General features: G+C 41.3%; 1 protein-coding gene across 4 annotated transcripts in view; it reads left to right on the plus strand.

Moving 5' to 3' along the window:
• LOC121450566 (aryl hydrocarbon receptor nuclear translocator) overlaps window positions 1-20,289 on the plus strand; it is a 69,556-nt gene that overhangs the window by 7,851 nt on the left and 41,416 nt on the right. For 3 of the 4 annotated variants that reach the window (XM_041655665.1, XM_041655663.1, XM_041655664.1), the window contains exons 2-4: window positions 10,882-10,993; window positions 16,338-16,382; window positions 18,957-19,001. In XM_041655665.1, coding sequence (XP_041511599.1) covers window positions 10,882-10,993; window positions 16,338-16,382; window positions 18,957-19,001 — 202 coding nt within the window. The remainder of the gene's footprint in view (window positions 1-10,881; window positions 10,994-16,337; window positions 16,383-18,956; window positions 19,002-20,289) is intronic. The other variant, XM_041655668.1, reaches the window with a different exon arrangement.

Raw genomic sequence — 20,289 nt, forward strand, 5'->3', positions numbered from 1 at the left:
TGTATACAATATTCGGTCTGTATGCCTGAAGGCCAGAAGAGGGCGCCAGACCTCTTTACAGACGGTTGTGAGCCACCATGTGGTTGCTAGGAATTGAACTCAGGACCTTTGGAAGAGCAGGCAATGCTCTTAACCACTGAGCCATCTCTCCAGCCCCCGAAATCTCTTTTCTTCTTTCTTTCTTTCTTTCTTTCTTTCTTTCTTTCTTTCTTTTTTAAATAATGAGCCATTTTACTAACTCATCAGTTAAAATATAAAAACTTTTCTTTTTTTTTGAGGCAGGTCTCCCATTTAGTTCAGGCTAGCCTGAACCTCACTGTGTTGCTGAAGATGACCTTGATTTTCTCATCCAGTTGCTGTAATCTTTAAAGGCACAGCCATGCTTGGCTTCTGCTGTGCTAGGGATGGAGCCTATGGCTTGGTGCATGCTTGACAAGCACTCTGTCAATTGAACGCCATACTCAATGGGTAACAGTTCTGAAAAGGAACCTCAGCTGGTGTATTTTATGCACTAGACTTGTGGTACCAGTTTTGCTTTGTTTGTTTGTTTTAAATCTTGTTTTCTTAGAAATTAAGATGTAGAGACATAATGTCTGGGCATGGTGGACACATCTTTAAACCCAGCACTTGGGAGGCAGAGGCAGGTGGATCTCTGTGAGTTCATGGTCTGTCTGGTCTACTTCAGGACAGCTAGGACATCAATAGAGAGAACCAGTCTCAAAAGCCAAAACAACAACAAAAATAGTAGAGACTCTTCTGTTCTTCTTTTTTTTTTTTTTTCCTTTTATTTGTGCAGAGTCTCATTATTTGCTCTAGCTGTCCTGGAACTCACTTGTAGATCAGGTTGGCCTCTAACTCAGAGTGATATGCTTGTCTCTCCCTCCTAAGTTCTGCCTCCTAAGTTCTGGTGTTAAAAGCATGCACTACAATGCCTAGCTGTGAGAATTTATGCATTCTTGTCATTTTGAAGTAGGAATCTCTTTGTTTAGGTTTTTTGTTTGTTTGCCATGCAGTCCTGGCTTGTTTGGAACTGGATATATGAATCAAATTCATTTCAGTACAGAGGTTTGCCTGTATCTGCTTCCTGAGTGATGGCATTAAAAGCATGTGCCACCAGGCCTACTACCGGGCCCAGTTTCAGCTCAGCTTTTTAGCATTAGAGTCTGTCTTAGTTAGGGTTTCTATGGAGACACCATGACCACAGCAACTCTGATAAAGGAAAATTTAATTATGACTGGCTTACAGTTCAGAGGTTCAGTCCATCACTGTCATGGCAGAAAACAGGGCAGCAGGCAGACATGGTGCTAGAGCTGAGAATCCTTATTACATCTTGATCCAAAGGCAACAGGAAGTGAACTGAAACACTTGGTTTGGCTTGAGCACATATGAGACCTCATCTCAAAGTCCACCTATATAGGGACACACTTCCTCCAATAAGATCACACCTACTCCAACAAGGCTACATTTCCCTACTGCCTATGGGGGCCATTTTCTTTCAAACCACTACCAAGTCTTTCTCCTCACTCAAATAGTTTATCAAGGGATGAAAATAATATGCTCAACTGGTCCCAGTGGTACATACCTGTGATCTCATCTCTGGGGAAGCTGGGGTAAGGGAGATTAGGATTTCAAGGCCGGCCTCAGCACTTAGTGAGTTTCAGACCAGACTGGGCTACATGAGACCTTGCACCAGCAAAAAACAGGGAGCTGGAGAGTGGCTTTGCCATTAAGAGCACTGATTGGTTTTTCAGAGGACTCAGGTTTGGTTCCCAGCACCCACATGGTGCCATCCACAACTGTAATCCCAGTGAATCTGTTGCCCCCCTGGCCTCCTGGGCACCAGGTATGCATGTATTACATGCATACATTCATGCAGGCAAAACACTCATACATGTTAAATAAAGTCTTATAAACACAAAGCAGAAAAGTTATCTGATGTTACAATATTATAAAAAAAAACTTGGAAAACATTTATGTTAGTGCTAAATAGTGTTTTCTAACTGTTGAACGATTTCATTCAGATGTCGTAATGGTAAAAGAATGTCTTTAACACCCCTCCCAAAGTGCAGGGAGACTTCACCAGTCCTCTCACCCTCAGGTGGTAAACCATGTTTGTATAATCTTCTGGGTTTTTTTTTTTTTTTTTTTTCGAGACAGAGTTTCTCCATAGCTTTTGGTTCCTGTCCTGGAACTAGCTCTTTTAGACCAGGCTGGCCTCGAACTCACAGAGATCCGCCTGCCTCTGCCTGGCTTGTATAATCTTCTGGTTGACTTCTTGATTTGCTCTTTTGACAGGGTCTAACTATGTGGCTGAGGCTGGACTTAAACTCCCCATCTTCCTGCCTCAATCTCCCCAGTGCTGAGGAGATGGACAAGGGAGGATCAGGAAGGAGTACATGGCCAATCTCAGCTAATCTGGGCTACATGAGATTGACTCAACTTCCTCAGTATTAGGTTTTATATAGGCTTGACTAGATCCATCTATTTTTAGGAATGCTGTCTTATTTTCCACGATAGCTTCAATAAGTAGCCATCAGTAAGTAAAGCACATTGTGAATAAGACATCCCTGTCTCTAAGAGGGTTTCAGTGCCTCCAAAGATCTGTAAGTTCCATGACCACATGAAACTATACAGTGAAACCCTGTCTCAAAACAGAAACAAGCTGGGCAGTGGTGGTACACGCCTTTAACCTCAATACTAGGGAGACAGAGGCAGGTGTATATCTGTGAGTTTGAAGCCATCCTGGTCTAAACAGCTTGTCCAAGGGTATGCAAAGAAATCCTGTTTAAAAAACAAAAGAAAAAAATAAAAATAAAGATAACCCTTTTTATTTTACAATAAGGAAACAAACCTAAGGAAAGAAATGAACATATTTACTAAGCATTTATTAATTTTCTTTGTGTGCCAGCTTCTACTTTACTGTTTTGTCATTTGCTCACTGTAATGTTTATTTTTAAAATATTTCTTTGTTTTACGTGTATCTGTGTGCCTAAGTGTACCACATGTGTTTAGAAGCCTTCATAGGTAAAAAGAGGAGGCCAGTAGGTTTCTTGGAACTGGAGATACAGATGCTTGTGAGCTGCCATGTGGGTGCTGGGTCTTTTGGAAGAACAGCAGTGCTCTTAACCCATGGGCCATCTCTGCAGTTCTTATTGTCTATATCATGAAGTCTCTTCTACTTCCCAAATAAATTACATATTTAAAAAAATTTACATTTTTACATCATCTTTTAACTTCTCTATTTTCCCTTCTCATTTTCACTCTCGTCACATGACCAAAATAAGTTTTCCTTGAGACAAATTTTCAAATACCAGGTTGACCTTGATCTTACTGTGTAGCTAAGGGTAATGTAATGTCGACATTCAGATGGCCTTGCCTGTACCTCTGTAGTGGTGCGATACAGTTATGTGCCATCACTCCAGGTTTATTGGGCTCAAGCCCGGAGCGTCGTGCATCCCAGGCAAGCACCTAGCTGAGCTACATGAATTCCAAGTCAGCCATGGATAGGGTGAGGTCCTGTCTTAAAATAATAATAATAATAATAATAATAATAATAATAATAGGCCAAGGATACAGCTCAGTTAGTGGAGCCCTTGCTCGTCTGGCACAGGATCCTGGGTTTAATCCCCAGAATGTGAAAACCCCACCCGTCTTCAAACCACAGGTGGTTTCCAGTCTGGGTATGGTGGTGGCTTAAATCCGTTTTTTGTTTGTTTGTTTGTTTTTCCTCTCTGAGATCGAGTCCTAACTGTGTAGCTGGCTTGAAACTTTGTGAAGATCAGGCTGCCTTGAATTTGGTTGGTTCTCCTACCTCTGCCTCCTCAGTGCAGGTACAGACCTGCACTACAGACAAATGAATCTCAGTCAGAAAATTCCTTCAGCTCACTCCTTTTCCATGTATATTTAGCTTTATCATTTTCCATGAAGGGGGAGTCAGCCTTGTTGATTGATAGCAGTAATCTTTACGTTCAGATATAGACATATACATATGTGTGTGTATACACACAGTTCCATCACCTTTACTGTTTCTTTTGAGACACGGTCTCACTCTGTAGCTCTAGATGGCCTGAAACTTGCTATGTTGACCAGGATACTCTAGAATTAAAAGAAACCTACCTGCCTCTGCCTTCTGAGTACTCCTGATATTAAAGACATGCACCACCACTCCTGATAACTGTTTCTTAAAGATTTATTTTTAAGTGTGTGTGTGTGTGTGTGTGTGTGTGTGTGTGTGTGTGTGCGCGCGCGTACATGTGAGTGCAGGTGCCCTTGGGGTCAGAAGAGGTGTTGGGTTCCCTGGTGTAGGGAACAGAGGATGTCCTGAGTGAAAGTGCATTGTTGACATAGGCATGACCATGTTGAGGTCTCCAAGGCCTCAGACCCATGGGAAATTGACAAAGCCATTACCCACATGGTCCAGACTAAACTGGGCTGGCAGAGCGCTCCTGATTCTCAGTATGAGTGTGTGTTAGTTTATATGCTCATATATGCGAGTGCAGAGGGCAGGGGTGAGTACCAGGTGTCTTCCTGCATTGCTCTTCATTTTATTTACTGAGTCTGGGTCTCCCTCATCCTCCTCCCTCGATTTCTCGAGTTTTGGGATTTTATACCTGCTTTGTATATGACTAAATTCTATTTGGTAAACTTTCATTAAGTACTTTAGTATGTTTTCAGGAAGAACACTAGTCTATAATTTTGTATATTTTTTTCTTATTGTTTGTGTTAATATCAGGGTAATAGTAGATTCATCAGTAAAATGAGGTGGGAAGGGATATCTCATCCAGATATTTTCTGGAAGAGACTATGTAGAGTTGGTGTTAATTCTGTACCTGTTTAATTAAATCTGTAGTAAAATAATTGGAACTTGGACATTTCTTTTTGGAGGATTGTGAAATTAGGAATTGAGTTTCCTTAGTCATGGAATGTTATATCTATTTTCATTTTGAGTCCGTTATAATTATATGAGTTTTCCCCCTCTTATTGGAGGTTGGGTCAGTTTTGTTGATCTGTTCAAAGAACCAGCTTTTGTTTCACTAGTTTTTACTGTTTTCCACTTAGAAATTCATCGACTTCTGTCTTTTTGTTTGTTTGTTTACTTTGGGCCTGTTTTCCCCCCTCTAGATTTTGCAGTAAAAGCTTAATTATCGAGTTTTTAATTTATATCTCCCTCCCTCCCTTCCTCCCCCTCCCTTCCTCCCCCCTCCCTTCCTTTCTTTCTTTTTCTGAGACTGTTTCTCTGTAGCTTTGGAGCCTGTTCTGGAACTCGCTCTGAAGACCAGGTTGGCCTTGAACTCACAGAGATCCACCTGCCTCTGCTTCCTGAGTGTTGGGATTAAAGGCATTTGTCACCAGGGCCCAACCCAACTTTAATTATTTACTATGATTCTTCTCTCTCTCTCTCTCTCTCACTCTCTCTCTGTATTGGCATGTACAGAGTACGGCTTTGGGGAGTCATTTCTATCTTATTGTGGGCTCTAGAGGTGGAACTTCTGTCACATTTGCATGACTGGTACTTTTACTCTCCGAGCCACCTTGTCAGCTCCATAATATATTTTTGTTTGTGTATTTGTGCATATCTGTGTATGAGCTTTTGAGTGCAGTGCCCTTAGAGACCAGACAAGGATGTGGGGTCCTCTGGAGCTTGAGTTAGTAATGGTTGTGAGCCAGCAGAGGAGAATGGCTATGAGAGCAGTGCTTCTCTGAGCAGCCAATGATAATGGCACTGGGATTTGTCTCTACTGCATGGACTGGCTTTTTGGGATCCTAGTCTGTTTGGATGCACACCTTCCTAAGCCTGGATGGAGTGGGGAGGGTGTTGGACTTCCCACAGGGCAGGGTACCCTGCCCTCTCTTAGGGCTGGAGGGGGAGGATGGAGGGTGAGTAGGGGAGCGGAGAGAAATGGGAGGAGGGGAGGAAGTGGAAATTTTGAATGGTATTATTTATAAAGCAATAAAAATTTATAAAAAAGAGCAGTGCTTGCTTTACTTGCGTTTGGTTAAGCTTCTAGTTAGTGATGTTGCCTTCCATTTTTTTGCGGATTTTCCAGTTACTCTTTCAGTTGTTAAGAGAGGAATGTACAGAGCTCCAGATAAGATGTGGTTTTTTTTCCCCTTTTAGCTGTGTCAGATTTTACAACACATTTTGCCCAGTGTTGTTTAGTTTATGTGCATTTCTGTGTTATTTTTGGTGGATTTTCACTGTGCAATATCCTGAGGTGTAGATGTATATAAATTTTTATTTGCTGTTTTATCAGATTTATTTGTAATATAGCCTTTTCTGTAACCAAAACTTTTAGGAGAAAAGCTTGGGCTCTCTTAGTGTTAGCTGGCTAGGCGCAATCACCTTTTACAATACACCAATCAGTTGACAAATAATGATGAAGAAGCAGATATACTTATGTGGCCACTTTGGGAGAGAGAACAGATACAAGGGTCCACTGACCCCCTAAGTATTTTTCACTACACTGATAAGAGCTTTAGGTTCAAATAGAAAAGTTAGAACAGTAAGCACGAGGTTAAGCAGTTCTAGTCACATTGTCTCAGGTCCTGCCAGGTGGTCAAATTAAATTTTTCTGTTCCTTATCGTATCCGGGTACGTTTGTCCAGAAAACGTAATGAGGATGAGGACTCACCAAACAAACTCTACACATTGGTAACTTACGTGCCTGTTACCACATTCAAAAATCTACAGACAGTCAATGTGGATGAGAACTAACCTACTGAATCTCAAATAAAGTTGGAGAACAGCCAAAAAAAAAACAAAAAAAAAATTTTCTGGGCAGAATCAGTGTGGCTCCTACAAGATAGTTTATTCTGGCTGTAGCCTCTTCATCACAGGTAATTGTTCTCATTTATGGGTAGTCTACCCTCTGTAGATAGTTCCAGTTCTTTATCATGAAGAAATTTATCTCGTTTTTGCTGGAATCCAAGATGACTCAAGAGGACAGATTAAAGACTGTGACCTAGCTCTGTGTCCATGGCAAAAGTGAAGGAGACAGGGACAAATGAAAGCAGAGATGCCAGACTTTCTAACTGATAGGTTTTTGGTTTTTTTTTTGGGGGGGGGGTATGCAGAAAGTAGGTTTCTCTGCCAATACAGTAAATCCGAATTTAAACAAAAAAAAAACAAAAACAAAAACAGGTTTATTGGGCCAAGTGCTCTTGGGTGATTAAAGACCCTGTACATGTGGTCTTGAGCTTTGAGGGAAGAGCCTGGACTTTTGGTGTTCTTTCTCCCTGAGAGGGGCAGGATTTGGAATGGGGAGGAGTGAGGCTGAGGTGGAGTTTCTAGCTGGACATTTTCTACTTTTAGTTAAAGCAAGAGCCCATCATCAGCCATTGTAATAATAACTCAGTCTTGATTAGGGTTTCTGGTGCTTTGATAAAAACACCATCTGTGACCAGAATGACTTGGGGAGAAAAGTATTTCAACTTAGACTTCTACGTCCACATCACAGTCCATTACTGCTAGAAGTCGAGTCAGGAACTCAGGCATAAGCCAGTAAGTTCTACTTACTGGCTTGCTCAGCCTGCTTTCTTATAGCATCCAGGGCCACCTGCCCATCATTGCCTGCAGTAGGCTGGACCCTCCCATATCAATCACTAATTAAGGAAATGTTCTGTAGGCTTGCCCACATGCCCACCTAGTGGATGCATTTTTTTTTCAGTTGAGGTTCCCTCTTCCCAGGACTCTGGTTTGTGTCAATTTGACATGAAGTCATCAGGCATAGCCTCTGAGTCTATTGCAGTCTTACTTTCCTTTAATTAATGTGTGCATGATGTTTCTTTCTTTTTGAGCAGGGACTCGTGTAACTAGGATGACTTTGACCTTCCAGCCTCTTGAGTGCTGGAATTATAGGAATGCATCAAGGCCACCAGTACTCTAGACTAGCACTCTGCTGGCTGAGCCACACACCCAGCCCCATGTGACAAAGTGTGGATCCCTTTTGCGAGGACTCCTGCCTAAAAGACTCAAGAGGCTAGAGATGTCTCAGTGGTTAAGAGCATGTATTGCTCTTGCATAGGAACTGAGCTTGGATTCAGGTTGCCCATATCAGGTGACTCACAACTGTGAGTCTTCAACTGCAGGGCATCCAGCACCCTCTTTTGGCATCAGCAGGCAACTGCACTCACATGTGCACATATTCCCCTCCAATTTAAAGTAAATCTTTAGAAAACATGCATTTAGAGGGATAGTTTATTAGAGTCAAACGGGAAGAGGAGGGAGGCAAGCTGGAGATCTTAGCACTGTCAGGAGGAAGGGGACATGAAGACAGAGGAAGACGTAGAGCAAGAGGAAAAAGGACACCTTGGGGGACAGGGGGACACACCAGAGAACTGGGACATTCAGAGCCTGGCACCAAACTGTCCTTCTCTCTGGGCCAGGAGGGCTTTGGGTACAAATTTATTTATTTATATATTTATGACACAGTCTCACACTGTAGCTCAAACTGGCCTAGAACTCACTATGTAGTCCAAGGTAGCCTGGTATTTGTGATCATCCTGAGTACTGCAGTTACAGACAAGAAGCTCTGCATTTGGATGGAAATATTAGTATTATTTGGGTTAGTTTTTTGCTCAGTCAAGAGTTGCTCTAGGTGGCCTAGGACTCAGAATTTGTCTTAGACTAGAAAGAATAATAACTAACTGCATTTAGTGTTGTTAGTTTGCTATCTAGTGTTGTTAGCTTTGGACCAGGAAGGAATAAATAACAACTTTGAATAATGTCAGTTTACCTTTAAAAATAATTTTAAAATTTGTTTGAGTTCTTACGTGTTTGTGTACACATAAATCGGTGGGCAACCTCAAGTGTTATTCCTTAGGAGCCCACTTTGTTATATAGACAAGCTCTCATTGGCCTGGAGCTTACTAAGTAAACTGCACTGGGTGACTAGCTTGTCTACGTGTCTTTACCTCTTAGCTTTTACATCAGTGTTGGGTATCTGAACTCAGGTCCGTATGCTTGTGTGGTCGTATTAGGATTTTTATTGATGTGAAGAGACACCATGACCATTGCAACCCTTATAAGGAAAACATTTTATTTGTGTGGCTTGCGTACAGTTTCAGAGGTTAAGTCCATTATCATCATGGTGGGGGCATGGCAACATGTAGGCAGACGTGGTACTGGAGAGGTAGCTGAGAGTCCTACATCTTGCAGGCAACAGGAAGTTGATTGAGACACTGGGCAGTAGCCTGAGCATATGAAACCTCAAAACCCGCCCCCACAGTCATATGCTTTCTCCAACAAGTCCATACCCACTCCAACAAAGCCACACTTCCAAATATGCCACTCCCTATGGGTTTATGGGGGCCAGTACATTCAAATTACCACAGTGATAAATACTTTCCTGAGTCATCTTTCTCTCTAAATCCCAAGGCTAGTTTTGGACTAATTTGAAGCTTCTACCATTGGCTCATTTAAAAAATTTCTTTATGTTTGTTTTTCACAGAGCATGCGTATGTGCACGCTGGCAAGTACATAGAGACAGAGGACAGCTTGCCTGAGTCGGTGTTGTCCTTCCACTGTGTATCCAGCTCAGGTGATCAGGTTCCTCCTGGTCAGGCTCTTTGCAGGCTGCTGCCTTGCCCATCGAGCCATCTTTCTAGACTCAAACCTGTTCTGACTTTTCACAAGTTTAATTATGATGTGTGATAGAATGGGTTTCTTTGAATCTTTTTTTTTTTGGACTTTTTGCAACTTCTTTATTATGAAGGTTTACACTTGTCAAAATTAAGAATTTTCCACAATTTTTTTACCCTTGTTTTCTTTTTCATCTCTTTTCATGACTCCTATGATAAAATGTTAGCTCTTTCTGCTATAGCCCTATGATATCTGAAGTTCTGGAAGTTTTTCTTCTGTTTGTTTTTGCCCTCAACCTGTTTTCTCTCAGTTCAGATAGTTTTGTTTTGTTTTCTATAGCTCTGACTCATTTTCATTGATGTCCACTATCTATTGCTAAGACCATAGGACATTTTTATTTGAATTGTGCATATATCTATACACATAATACATTTCCTACTTCCTCCCCTCTTGTCCACAGTTGTGACTGTCTTACTGTGAAGTTAGTCCATGCTGCCTCAAACTATATATAGCACAGGTTGACCTCCAGCATTCAGTCCTTTGCCTCTTCCTTTCAAGTGCAAGCATTATAGGGATGAACCACCATACCTAGACCACTTAGAGTTTTTATTCCAAAGTTTCCAGTTTTTGTTTATTCATATCCTGTGGCTTTATTTGCTAATGGCTGTCTTTGTTAAATGTTTGTTTCAAATGTTTTTTTAGTTACTTATCAAAGAATTTTATTATTTTTGCTTGCAAAACTTAGGCCCAAATTTGCTTTGTATGGGAAGATGACTTTGAACTCTTTTTGGTTTTTCGAGACAAGGGTTGGTTCTCTGTGTAACAGATCTGGCTGTTCTGGAGCTCACTCTGTAGACCAGGCTGGCCTCGAACTCAGAGATCTGCCTGTCTTTTCAGTGCTGGGATAAAAGACGTGAGCTACCACTGTCCGGCTGACTTTGAATTCTTGATTTTCCTCTCTCTAGCCTTCCAAGTACTGGGATCACAGATGTTTCCCACCAGGCCTGGCCTGAGCATTTCTTTCTTTCTTTTTTTTTTTTTAAACTTTTAAGTTATATTTATTTGTGTGTATGACTGTGGGATATCACAGTGCATGTGTTGAGGTCAGAGGCCACTTTATGAGTCAGTTTTCTCTTTGCACCACTGTGTGGGTGCTAAGTATTGAACTAAAGTCATCGGAGTTAGCAGCAAGTACCTTTACCTGTTGAACTGTGTATTGACCCCTGGTGAGAGTACTGTCTTTAGCCGGCGTCATGACATTGATTGTTGAGGATACTGATGATGATTTTCTTTCCTAACAGAAATGACATCAGATGTACCATCTCTGGGTCCCACCATTGCTTCTGGAAACCCTGGACCTGGGATTCAGGGTGGAGGAGCTGTTGTACAGAGGGCTATTAAGCGACGATCAGGGTAAGTTTGAATGTATGTCCTCAGTGTCTCTCTTGGAAAATCAATTTGATTGACTTAGTCTCTGCTTCTACTTGTCTGTTCCTGAGCTTACTTTAACTGGTTCCTCACTACACTGCTGTCACATAACTAAGTCTTAGTCCCGGATTTTTCCTTATATAGGCTTGCTATCCTATGTAAATTTCTTTTTAAAAAATCTATATAATTTGAGTTGAAATATAGCATAGCTGCTCTCATCTTACCTCATTCAGAGAACCAAGTGTTTCACATGTAGTATTGACTCCAATTATTACACTACTTTCCTATATCTCACAAGAAAATTTCTTTCTTTTTTCCTTTTTATTTTTTATTTTTATTTTTCAAGACAGGGTTTCTCTTTGTAATAGTCCTAACTGTCTTGGAACTTGCTTTGTAGACCAGGCTGGACTCAAACTCATGAAGATCCACCTGACTCTGCCTCCCAAATGCTGGGCTTAAAGCATATGCCACCACCACCTGGCCCACATGAAAATTTCTAAGCAGGTTAAAAAATTTTTTCTGTTGATGTATCTTTTTGTTTTGTTTTGTCTTTCTAGACAAGGTTTCTCTGTGTAGCCCTGGCTGTCCTGGAACTCACTCTGTAGACCAGGCTGGCCTTGAACTCAGAGATCCACCTGCTTCTGCATCCAGAATACTGAGATCAAAGATGTATACCACCACTGCCCTATGGTTTCTGAACTTTAAAAGCTTCTCTTTCAATGTATCTTTATTGATAAGCAGGCTAAAACAAAAAAGCAAGAAACAAGCAAACAAAATATCAAAAAAAAAAAAATCCCGCACATACACCAAAAACAAAACTCCAAGCCAAACAAACAAAAAACCCTCTGAAGGCTAGGCGGTAGTGCCTTTACTCCCCGCACTTGGGAGGCAGAGGCAGGTGGATCTTTGTGAGTTCCAGAACAGCTAAGGTTACACAAAGAAACCTTGTCTTAAACAGTCCCACACCCCTCCAAAAAAGAAAACTGTTGACTTTCTTTAAGTTCTTGTGTTTGCATTCTTAAATCATTTTCTAAGTTATTGGCTTGAAAAGCACAGTCCATTTAAGGTCCCAAAGTATTTATTTATTTATCTGTTTATTTTAAAGACTACCTACCTTCCTTCCTTCCTACCTACCTACCTACCTACCTACCAACCATGTGTACAGTGTTCTGTCTGCATGTACACCTGCAGGCCAGAAAAGGGCACCAGATCTCATTACAGATGGTTGTGAGCCACCAAGTGATTGCTGGGAATTGAACTCAGAACCTCTGGAAGAGCAGCCAGTGCTCTTAACCTCTGAGCCATCTCTCCAGCCCCGCAAAGTATTTATTTATTTATTTATTTATTTATTTATTTATTTTGGTTTTTCGAGACAGGGTTTCTCTGTGGTTTTGGAACCTGTCCTGGAACTAGCTCTTGTAGACCAGGCTGGTCTCGAACTCACAGAGATCCACCTGCCTCTGCCTCCTGAGTGCTGGGATTAAAGGCGTGCGCCACCACCGCCCGGCTCGCAAAGTATTTATTAAGTACTAAATTCAAATGTTTAAGTGTGCATGGGCAACCTGTTTATGGTGGTTCTCCAGTTGTTCCTATCCCGGGCAGTCCTAGATGTGTGTGTTCTTGTCATATCCAAGCTTCCACAGTCTTCCTTTATGCTGTCTATCCAGCATTTTGGGGGCTTCCTCTTCGCCTTATCCCGTGCACTCTCTAAGAAGGACTATCTTTGGATATCTGCCATCATTCATTCTCATAACATAGTTAAGGTATTTCGAGCGCTGTTGCTGTATCCTGTAGTTTACTTTCTTCTGTAGATGGAGATGTTTCTTTTTTTTTTTTTTAAATGTTCTTTTTTTTAAATTTATTTATTTATTTATTATGTATACAATATTCTGTCTGTGTGTGTCCACAGGCCAGAAGAGGGCACTAAATCTCATTACAGATGGTTGTGAGCCACCATGTGGTTGCTGGGAATTGAACTCATGACCTTTGGAAGAGCAGGCAATGCTCTTAACCACTGAGCCATCTCTCCAGCCCCGGAGATGTTTCTTAATGTCATCGATATGCAGCCTATCTCTTTGTGTGACAACTAGAATCTTCCCGAGACAAGCCATCTCGAACATACTCAGCCACTGTTCTAAGGAGGAAAAATTTACAAGATACTTGTCTTGAGCTGCCTTCATTGCAACTCTGAATCGCAGATAGATAGATAGATAGATAGATAGATAGATAGATAGATAGAATGCAAGATAGAATTTGGCAAAAATAAGTGAGGTGTGGTATCTCATACCTGAAATCCTAGTACTCTACTCAGGAGGATGGAGAATATGAGACCATCCTGAATTACATAGTGATACTCTGTCTCAAAACAAAACTGAAGACAAAGAAAATTAACTAAAAATACACAACAGGAAAAAGTTTGTTTTGGTTTCTTCGAGAGAGGGTTTTCTGTAGCTTTGGAGCCTATTCCTAGAACTAGGTCTTGTAAACCAGGCTGGCCTTGAACTCACAGAGACCCACTGCCTCTGCCTCCCGCTGGGATTAAAGCATGTGCTACCACTACCCGGCTACTTTTTTTTTAAAGCATATAAAAACTAATTTTGGATGGAAACGATTCAGAACAGTTTTGAAAGAAGGTTGCTTTGGGGCAGTGATTCTTACCCTCCCTAATGTTTGACCTTTAATATAGTTCCTCATATAGTGGTGACTCCCAACCATAAAATTATTTTGTTGCTACTTTATAATTCTAATTTTGCTCTTGTTTTAAATTGTAATGGGAATATCTGATATGTAGGATAGAACTACCTAAGGTCCACAGTGAACCTTGGGTGTGACAATAATACAAGCATGTAGGACTGCCAGGATAGGAACAGCTGGAGAACTGCCATGCACAGGCTGCCCATGCCTGCTTAGGCATTGCCCGGGCATAAATGATGGTGAGGACAGACCTACTGCTGTAGGGCCAGTGAGGTCGCTCAGTGGTTGAAGATGCTTGTCTTTGAGGCCAGTTACCTTTGCTTGGTCCCCAGAACCCATGTAAAGGTAGAAGAAAGAGAAAATCACCTCCACCAAGTTGTCCCTTGACTTCTACATGAGTGTGGTGCTCATCTATACATCATACTCTCAAACACAAAAAAATACTAAATGTATAAATAAGTAAATGAAACAAAGTTCTTTTAGAAGCACCTGGGACAGTGAATACTGTTTTACCCACTTTTTACTACAAAATTTTTGTGTGTGTGTGGTGGGGAGTGGTGTTGGGGCTCAGACACAAAGCCTTGTGAATTCTTGGACCAGTACTCTACTAACGAGGTAGTTTCCACAGCCGTTACCTGCTTTTGTTTTTGTTTTTGAAATAAGATCTTATATACCCCATGATCATGATCTAGAACTCATGATCATCCCCTGAATGCTAAGACCACAGTTTTGTATCACCAATCCTTACAGAAAAATACATGAAATATTTCGTTTCAGTGAGATGTCTCAGTGGTTAAGAGTACGTAGTGCTCTTACAGAACACCTGAATTCAGTTGCTAGTACCTCCTTTTGATGGGTCACAACCATCTATGACTCCAGGTCCAGGGGGTCTGATGCCTTCACATGTGCACATGTCCCCGAAAGACATAATAGAATAAAATCTTTTTAGAAATCATAAGAGATGGTCTCTTCAATATCAGACACACATTTAAAAAAGTGTTTACTTTTTTTATTTTGTAGCACAGTCTGTTTTGGTTATTTGATACAGCTTTCTTGTGGCGCCAGTTGGGCTCCTGTTCCTCTTGGTTCTACTTCCCAAGTGCTTGAAAACAAAAACCTGTGACCACCACACCTAGTGTGCGGCAATCCTGCTGTGTAGCTGTGTTGGCCTGGAGTTCACCTTGTTGCCCAAGCTGACCTCCCACTCATACTCCTCTTGCCTCTGCTAGATGATCCAAAGGTACGACCAATTGCCACTACATGTCTTTGATCCCAGCACTTGAGAGAGGCCAGCCTGGTATACATAGTGATTTCCAGGTCAGCCAGAGCAATGTAGAAAGATCCTATTTCAGCACACCTTTAATTCCAGCCCTTGGGAGGCAGAGGCAGGCGGATCTCTGTGAATTTGAGGCCAGCCTGGTGTACAGAGTGAGTTCCAGGACAGGCACCAAAACTATATTAACATTTATTTATTTATTTATTTACTTACTTACTTACTTACTTACTCAGTATGTGTTTAGGTCAGAAAAGAACTTGTGGTTGTTATTTCTTCAGAGGTCCAGTTCAGGCTTGGTGACAAGTGCCTTAACCTGCAGAGCTGTCTCTCTAGCCCCTCTTACATTAGTAGTTGTCTGGGCTGAAAGGGCCTCCAAGGCTAGTTTATCTTTGTCGCATGTCCCAAATATCTTGTGTGCATGTGATCTTGCTTGCCCAGTTGTAACACTATGAAAAACATGTAATTTAGATTTGTTTTGCTTCTTCTCTCTCTGACAGTGTCTGTCTATGTAGCTTAAGGTGGCCTTGAACTTACCATTCTTTTGCTTCTACTTGCCAAGTACTTTGAGTTAAAGGTATGTGCCACCAAGGCTGGCCACTTAGCATAGTGCCTTGAATATAGTGTATATTTCACTTTTAGACTAACAGTATGTTATGTCTTCTTTCCTTTATGTAATATCATTGCTTTGAAAGATGTTTCAGAAAACTGATGACAGAGCTTAGATTAGACCATAAAAATGAGATCTTAGGATTTTAGGACTTTTTTTTCCCCCAGGCAGGGTCTCATGCAGCCCAGGCTAACCTTGAACTCAACAATATAACCAGGGTTGAGCTTGAGCTCCTAATCATCCTGTTCCCACCTCCCATGTGACAAGATTACATGTGTGTGCCACCATGCCTAGTTTTATGCTATAAAGGAAACTTCATACATGTTCTTAAGATCATGGGAACTATTTATACTTCTCTTGGGTCTCTTCCTGGTTACAGTACTTGCCTCGTGTATACAAAACCCTGCTGGAGGTGTCAGTTGTGCTGCTGCTGCTTTTCCCCTCTTCCTTCCTTTGGCTTTTTGAAACAGTTTCTAATTGTGTAGCCAGGGCTAGCCTAGAACTCCCTATGTATCCGAGGGTGGCCTTTCAGTCTTCTCTCTGGTTCTGGTTGATGGGTTGTAGGCATGTGCCACCATGGCTGTTTTGTTATGACACTATGAAAAACATGTATTTTAGATTTGTTTTGCTTCTTCCCACTTCTTTTCCTTCTATTTAGGTGAGCACATAGGCATCTTGTATTAATATATTGTACTTTCTTAAGATTCTGTATTATCAATAGACTCAGAATACTTTTCATTGTCTTTCCCTAGGTTGGATTTTGATGATGACGGAGAAGGGAACAGTAAATTTTTGAGGTAAGAGTTTCGATTTTTTTTAAATGCTTCTGATAATGTGCCCTCTGATGAATGGGCTGGAGGGCTGGAGGGCTGGATCAGTGGGTAATGGTATTTCTACCAAGCCTGATGGTCTAAGTTTGATTTCCCAGAACTCACATTACCAAAGGGCAAAACTGACTGTTGCAAATTGTCCTCTGATCTCTACATACTGCGTGTGGGACAAGTACCTTTCACCCTGACAATAAATAAGTAAAGGTCATAAAATTATTTAAAATCAGTGGACTGGGAATGTAGCTCGCAAGAGTGCTTGCCTCACATCAAGGCTTTGGGTCAGTCCTTAGTACCAAAAATGTTATTTAAGTATCTTTATACTTTTGACTTATAATGTTTTTGTTTATTGGCCTAGAGAATATTCTTTATAGCCTGGCCTAGAGAATATTCTTTATAGCCGGGAGGTGATGGCGCACGCCTTTAATCCCAGCACTCGGGAGGCAGAGGCAGGCGGATCTCTGTGAGTTTGAGTCCAGTCTGGTCTACAAGGGCTAGTTCCAGGACAGGCTCCAAAGCTACAGAGAAACCCTGTCTTGAAAAACAAACAAACAAAAGAGAATATGCTTTATCCTAAAACTGTACATTTTCTTATATCATAGGACAATTTTAGGGATTCTATTATTTTTTGAGATAGCACATCAGAGAAGAGGGCACAGAAAATTTAGAAGACCATCTATAAACCAAGTCGTGTGTTGATTCATGACTTAAAAAGAATAGCAGGCTTGGAAGATAGCTCAGTGGTTAAGGGTTTGACTTTGCAAATCTAAGGATAATAGTTCAGATCCCCAGAACCCACATAAATGTCAGGTGGGCATGGTACCATGCTTATAATTCTAGCCTTGGAAGGTGGAGATAGGAGACCCCTAGAGCAAGCTAGCATGGAGAGTAGTTACCTGCATGCTCTGAATTTGAGAAATCCTGTCTCACTGAATAAGGTGGGAGAGGGATAGAGAAGGATTCCTGACATTGACCTTGGGCTTCTCTATACATATATGCACCTACACATATGAGTGCTGAATTTATTATTTTATTTCCTTCACTTCCATGAGCCTTGCTTGTGAGGAAATGATACTCCCTCATCTCATAAGATAGAAGAGAGATGAAGGATCATTCCCCACATCAACTTTGGGCCTCTTCATGTACGCCCATCCAGACCTTTGCCCATATACATGCATATGTGCACATACACACAAATGGAGAATTGTATGTTGGAAAAGAGTCAGTGGGTTGATTGACTCTTGCTTGGATTCATGGTAAGACTGTGCTCAGTCATCTGGTCTGTTGAAAGTTATACTCAACCAGCATAGTTGCACCTCTTTTCCATTCTCTCTTTCTCCATTCTTCCCCCAACTTCCTGTTCCTACCTCCTCCCACCCCCATTTCCTCATCTTGAAACAGGGCAGTGTGTGGTGATGACTGTAATACAAAGGGCAAGTCTTCGTGTGCTTAATAAACCTCTGCTTCTGTGACTTGTACTAATGTTGGCCAGAGTAGCTTGTTTTGTTTTTTCAAGACAGGGTTTCTCTGTAGCTTTGGAGCCTGTCCTGGAGCTAGCTCTTGTAGACCAGGCTGGCCTTGAACTCACAGAGATCCGCCTGCCTTTGCCTCCCTAAGTGCTGGGATTAAAGGTGTGCGCCACCACCGCCCGGCCAGAGCAGCTTGTGTATGCATGCCCTACATCACTGTTGAAGAGGGCTACAAAAGGATGTGGATGTTGGAAAGTATAATTTGATAATGTTCTACTTTGTCACACTCCAGTACCTGTTGACTCCTCTTTTAGGTAACAGGAATTGGAAATTTTGTGTATTTAAGTGTGTGTATGTGTGTTGGGATCAGGTGGCAGGATCCAGGCCAGCCTCAAATTTGGAGCCTAAGAGTGTATGCAGAAAGTTCCCCATAGGCTTGTATGTTTGAATACATGGGTCCCCAATTGGTGGACCTGTTTGGGAAGTGTTGGGTGTGGCCTTGTTAGATGAGGTGTGTGTCAATGGGGCATTCTCTAAGGTTTCGAAAGACTAGACCATCCCTAGTGTACTCTCTTTGCCTCTTGTTTGTGGAACAAGATGTGAGATTTCAACTCTTTGTGCCAGCGTCCCTTTGCCTCCCCATCAGATGCTCCCAGGACTACCTACCCAGAGGAGGCACTGCCAACTGCCAATTGATGGGCCCTCATCAATTACTAAGAAAAATACCCTACAGGCTTGCTCACAGGCCATTTGATTGGAGACATTGTCTCATCTGAGATTCCCTTTCTCAGATATATCTAAGTTTGTGTGACAAAACCCAATCAACATAGCAATTGAAAATATTCTTGTCACATCATCTTTTTGTGTGTCTGATAACTGAGAACCATGGCAGGTGATAATCGTTGGGTTTAAAATTCTGTCAATTGCTGCTGGCTGGTATCTGTTGCTTTGTGATGCTTGTTCATTGGCCCTTTCCCTGTTGACTATTTTTACTTCTTTCTAGTTTTTATTTCAGAGTAGAATTGATAAGTGCAGTGGTTTGAATTAATCTTTTCCCTGCCCCCTCTCTTTTCAGATGTGATGATGAACAGATGTGTAATGACAAAGAGCGTTTTGCCAGGTAATGTACTAGAATTTTTGTCCTGGTTATGGGATCAAGCCATCTAAATATTGGATTTAAACTTTATCTAGGTGAGAGTGGATTTCTCTGTTTAGTGTCTTTCCTTTTCTGAATAGTTTTGAAACAGCCTATAATTTATGTGTGTTCAGATCACCTGACTTGAAACTAGTGATGTATTTTTATAGTGCTTTTCTCATGTATACAAGTTACAATATTATGTTTACTGTATCTATGGGAACACAAATTATGAACTTCTTGTGTTGGTTGGTTTGTTCATTTTTGAGACAGTGTTTCTCTGTGTAGCTCTGCTGTCCTAGAACTCACTCTGTAGACCAGGCTGGCCTCGAGCTCAGAGATCCATCCTGCCTCTGCCTCCCAAGTGCTGGGATTAAAAGTGTGCATCACCACCACATGGCTGGATATACTTATTATTAATTGGTACAGATAATGGAAGAATTTTTAAAGAAAATGATTTTTACTCATTTAAATTATTTTTTCTAGATAATAAACTTAAAATGGTTTAAATAAGTGTTAGAAGATTATGAAATATACTTATTTTACTTTTTATTAAAGAATAATATTTATCAACCCAAATACTGGTTTTACTTTTTGAAAATTCTTGCTATGAGTTACTCTTCAAAAGGAGGTTATGGGGCTGGAGACATGGCTCTGTGGGTGAGAATGCCTGCTGCATTTGCAGAGGATCTGAATTCTGTTTCCAGCATGAACATGGTGGCTCTTAACCACCTGTAACTCTAGCTCCAGTGAACATGACATCCTCTTGGCTTCTGGGGACTTACAAATGCACACGATCATACAAACATGCAAATGCGCACATATACACATAAATAAATACTTGGGGAGCCATGATGTCAGGTTCCAAGTATAAGCCTGTGCCCCTGGCCATTCTCCCCAGTACCCTTGACCCAGCAGTGTGACATGTCCCAGGAGATCAGAAAGGTACAGGTCAAGCACGAAACACCCCTTCCTAAACAGGAGCATCTTCTTCAGTACAGTGACTCCAAATGCCAAACACACATCAAAAATTTTATCTTGACTCACTGGACCTAAGCAAGTTCAGCAAATGTCATCATAATTTTATAACACTCCTAGGAACTAACTTGAGGATTTGGGCCCCTTAGCTTCTGATATTATGTTTCAAAACAGGGACAGAAAGGAAAGACTTAGCCAGGAAGGAAAATTGGACGAACATTTAACTTCTCATATTAAGTTTGGCAAAGATGACTTTTATTCTTGCATAAATAGGTCTTCTACTAATCACTGAAAA

The sequence above is a fragment of the Microtus oregoni genome, unplaced genomic scaffold (genome assembly GCF_018167655.1).
Source record: "Microtus oregoni isolate MIOR12 unplaced genomic scaffold, Mior012 000007F_ref0000211, whole genome shotgun sequence".
NCBI classification, from domain to species: domain Eukaryota; kingdom Metazoa; phylum Chordata; class Mammalia; order Rodentia; family Cricetidae; genus Microtus; species Microtus oregoni.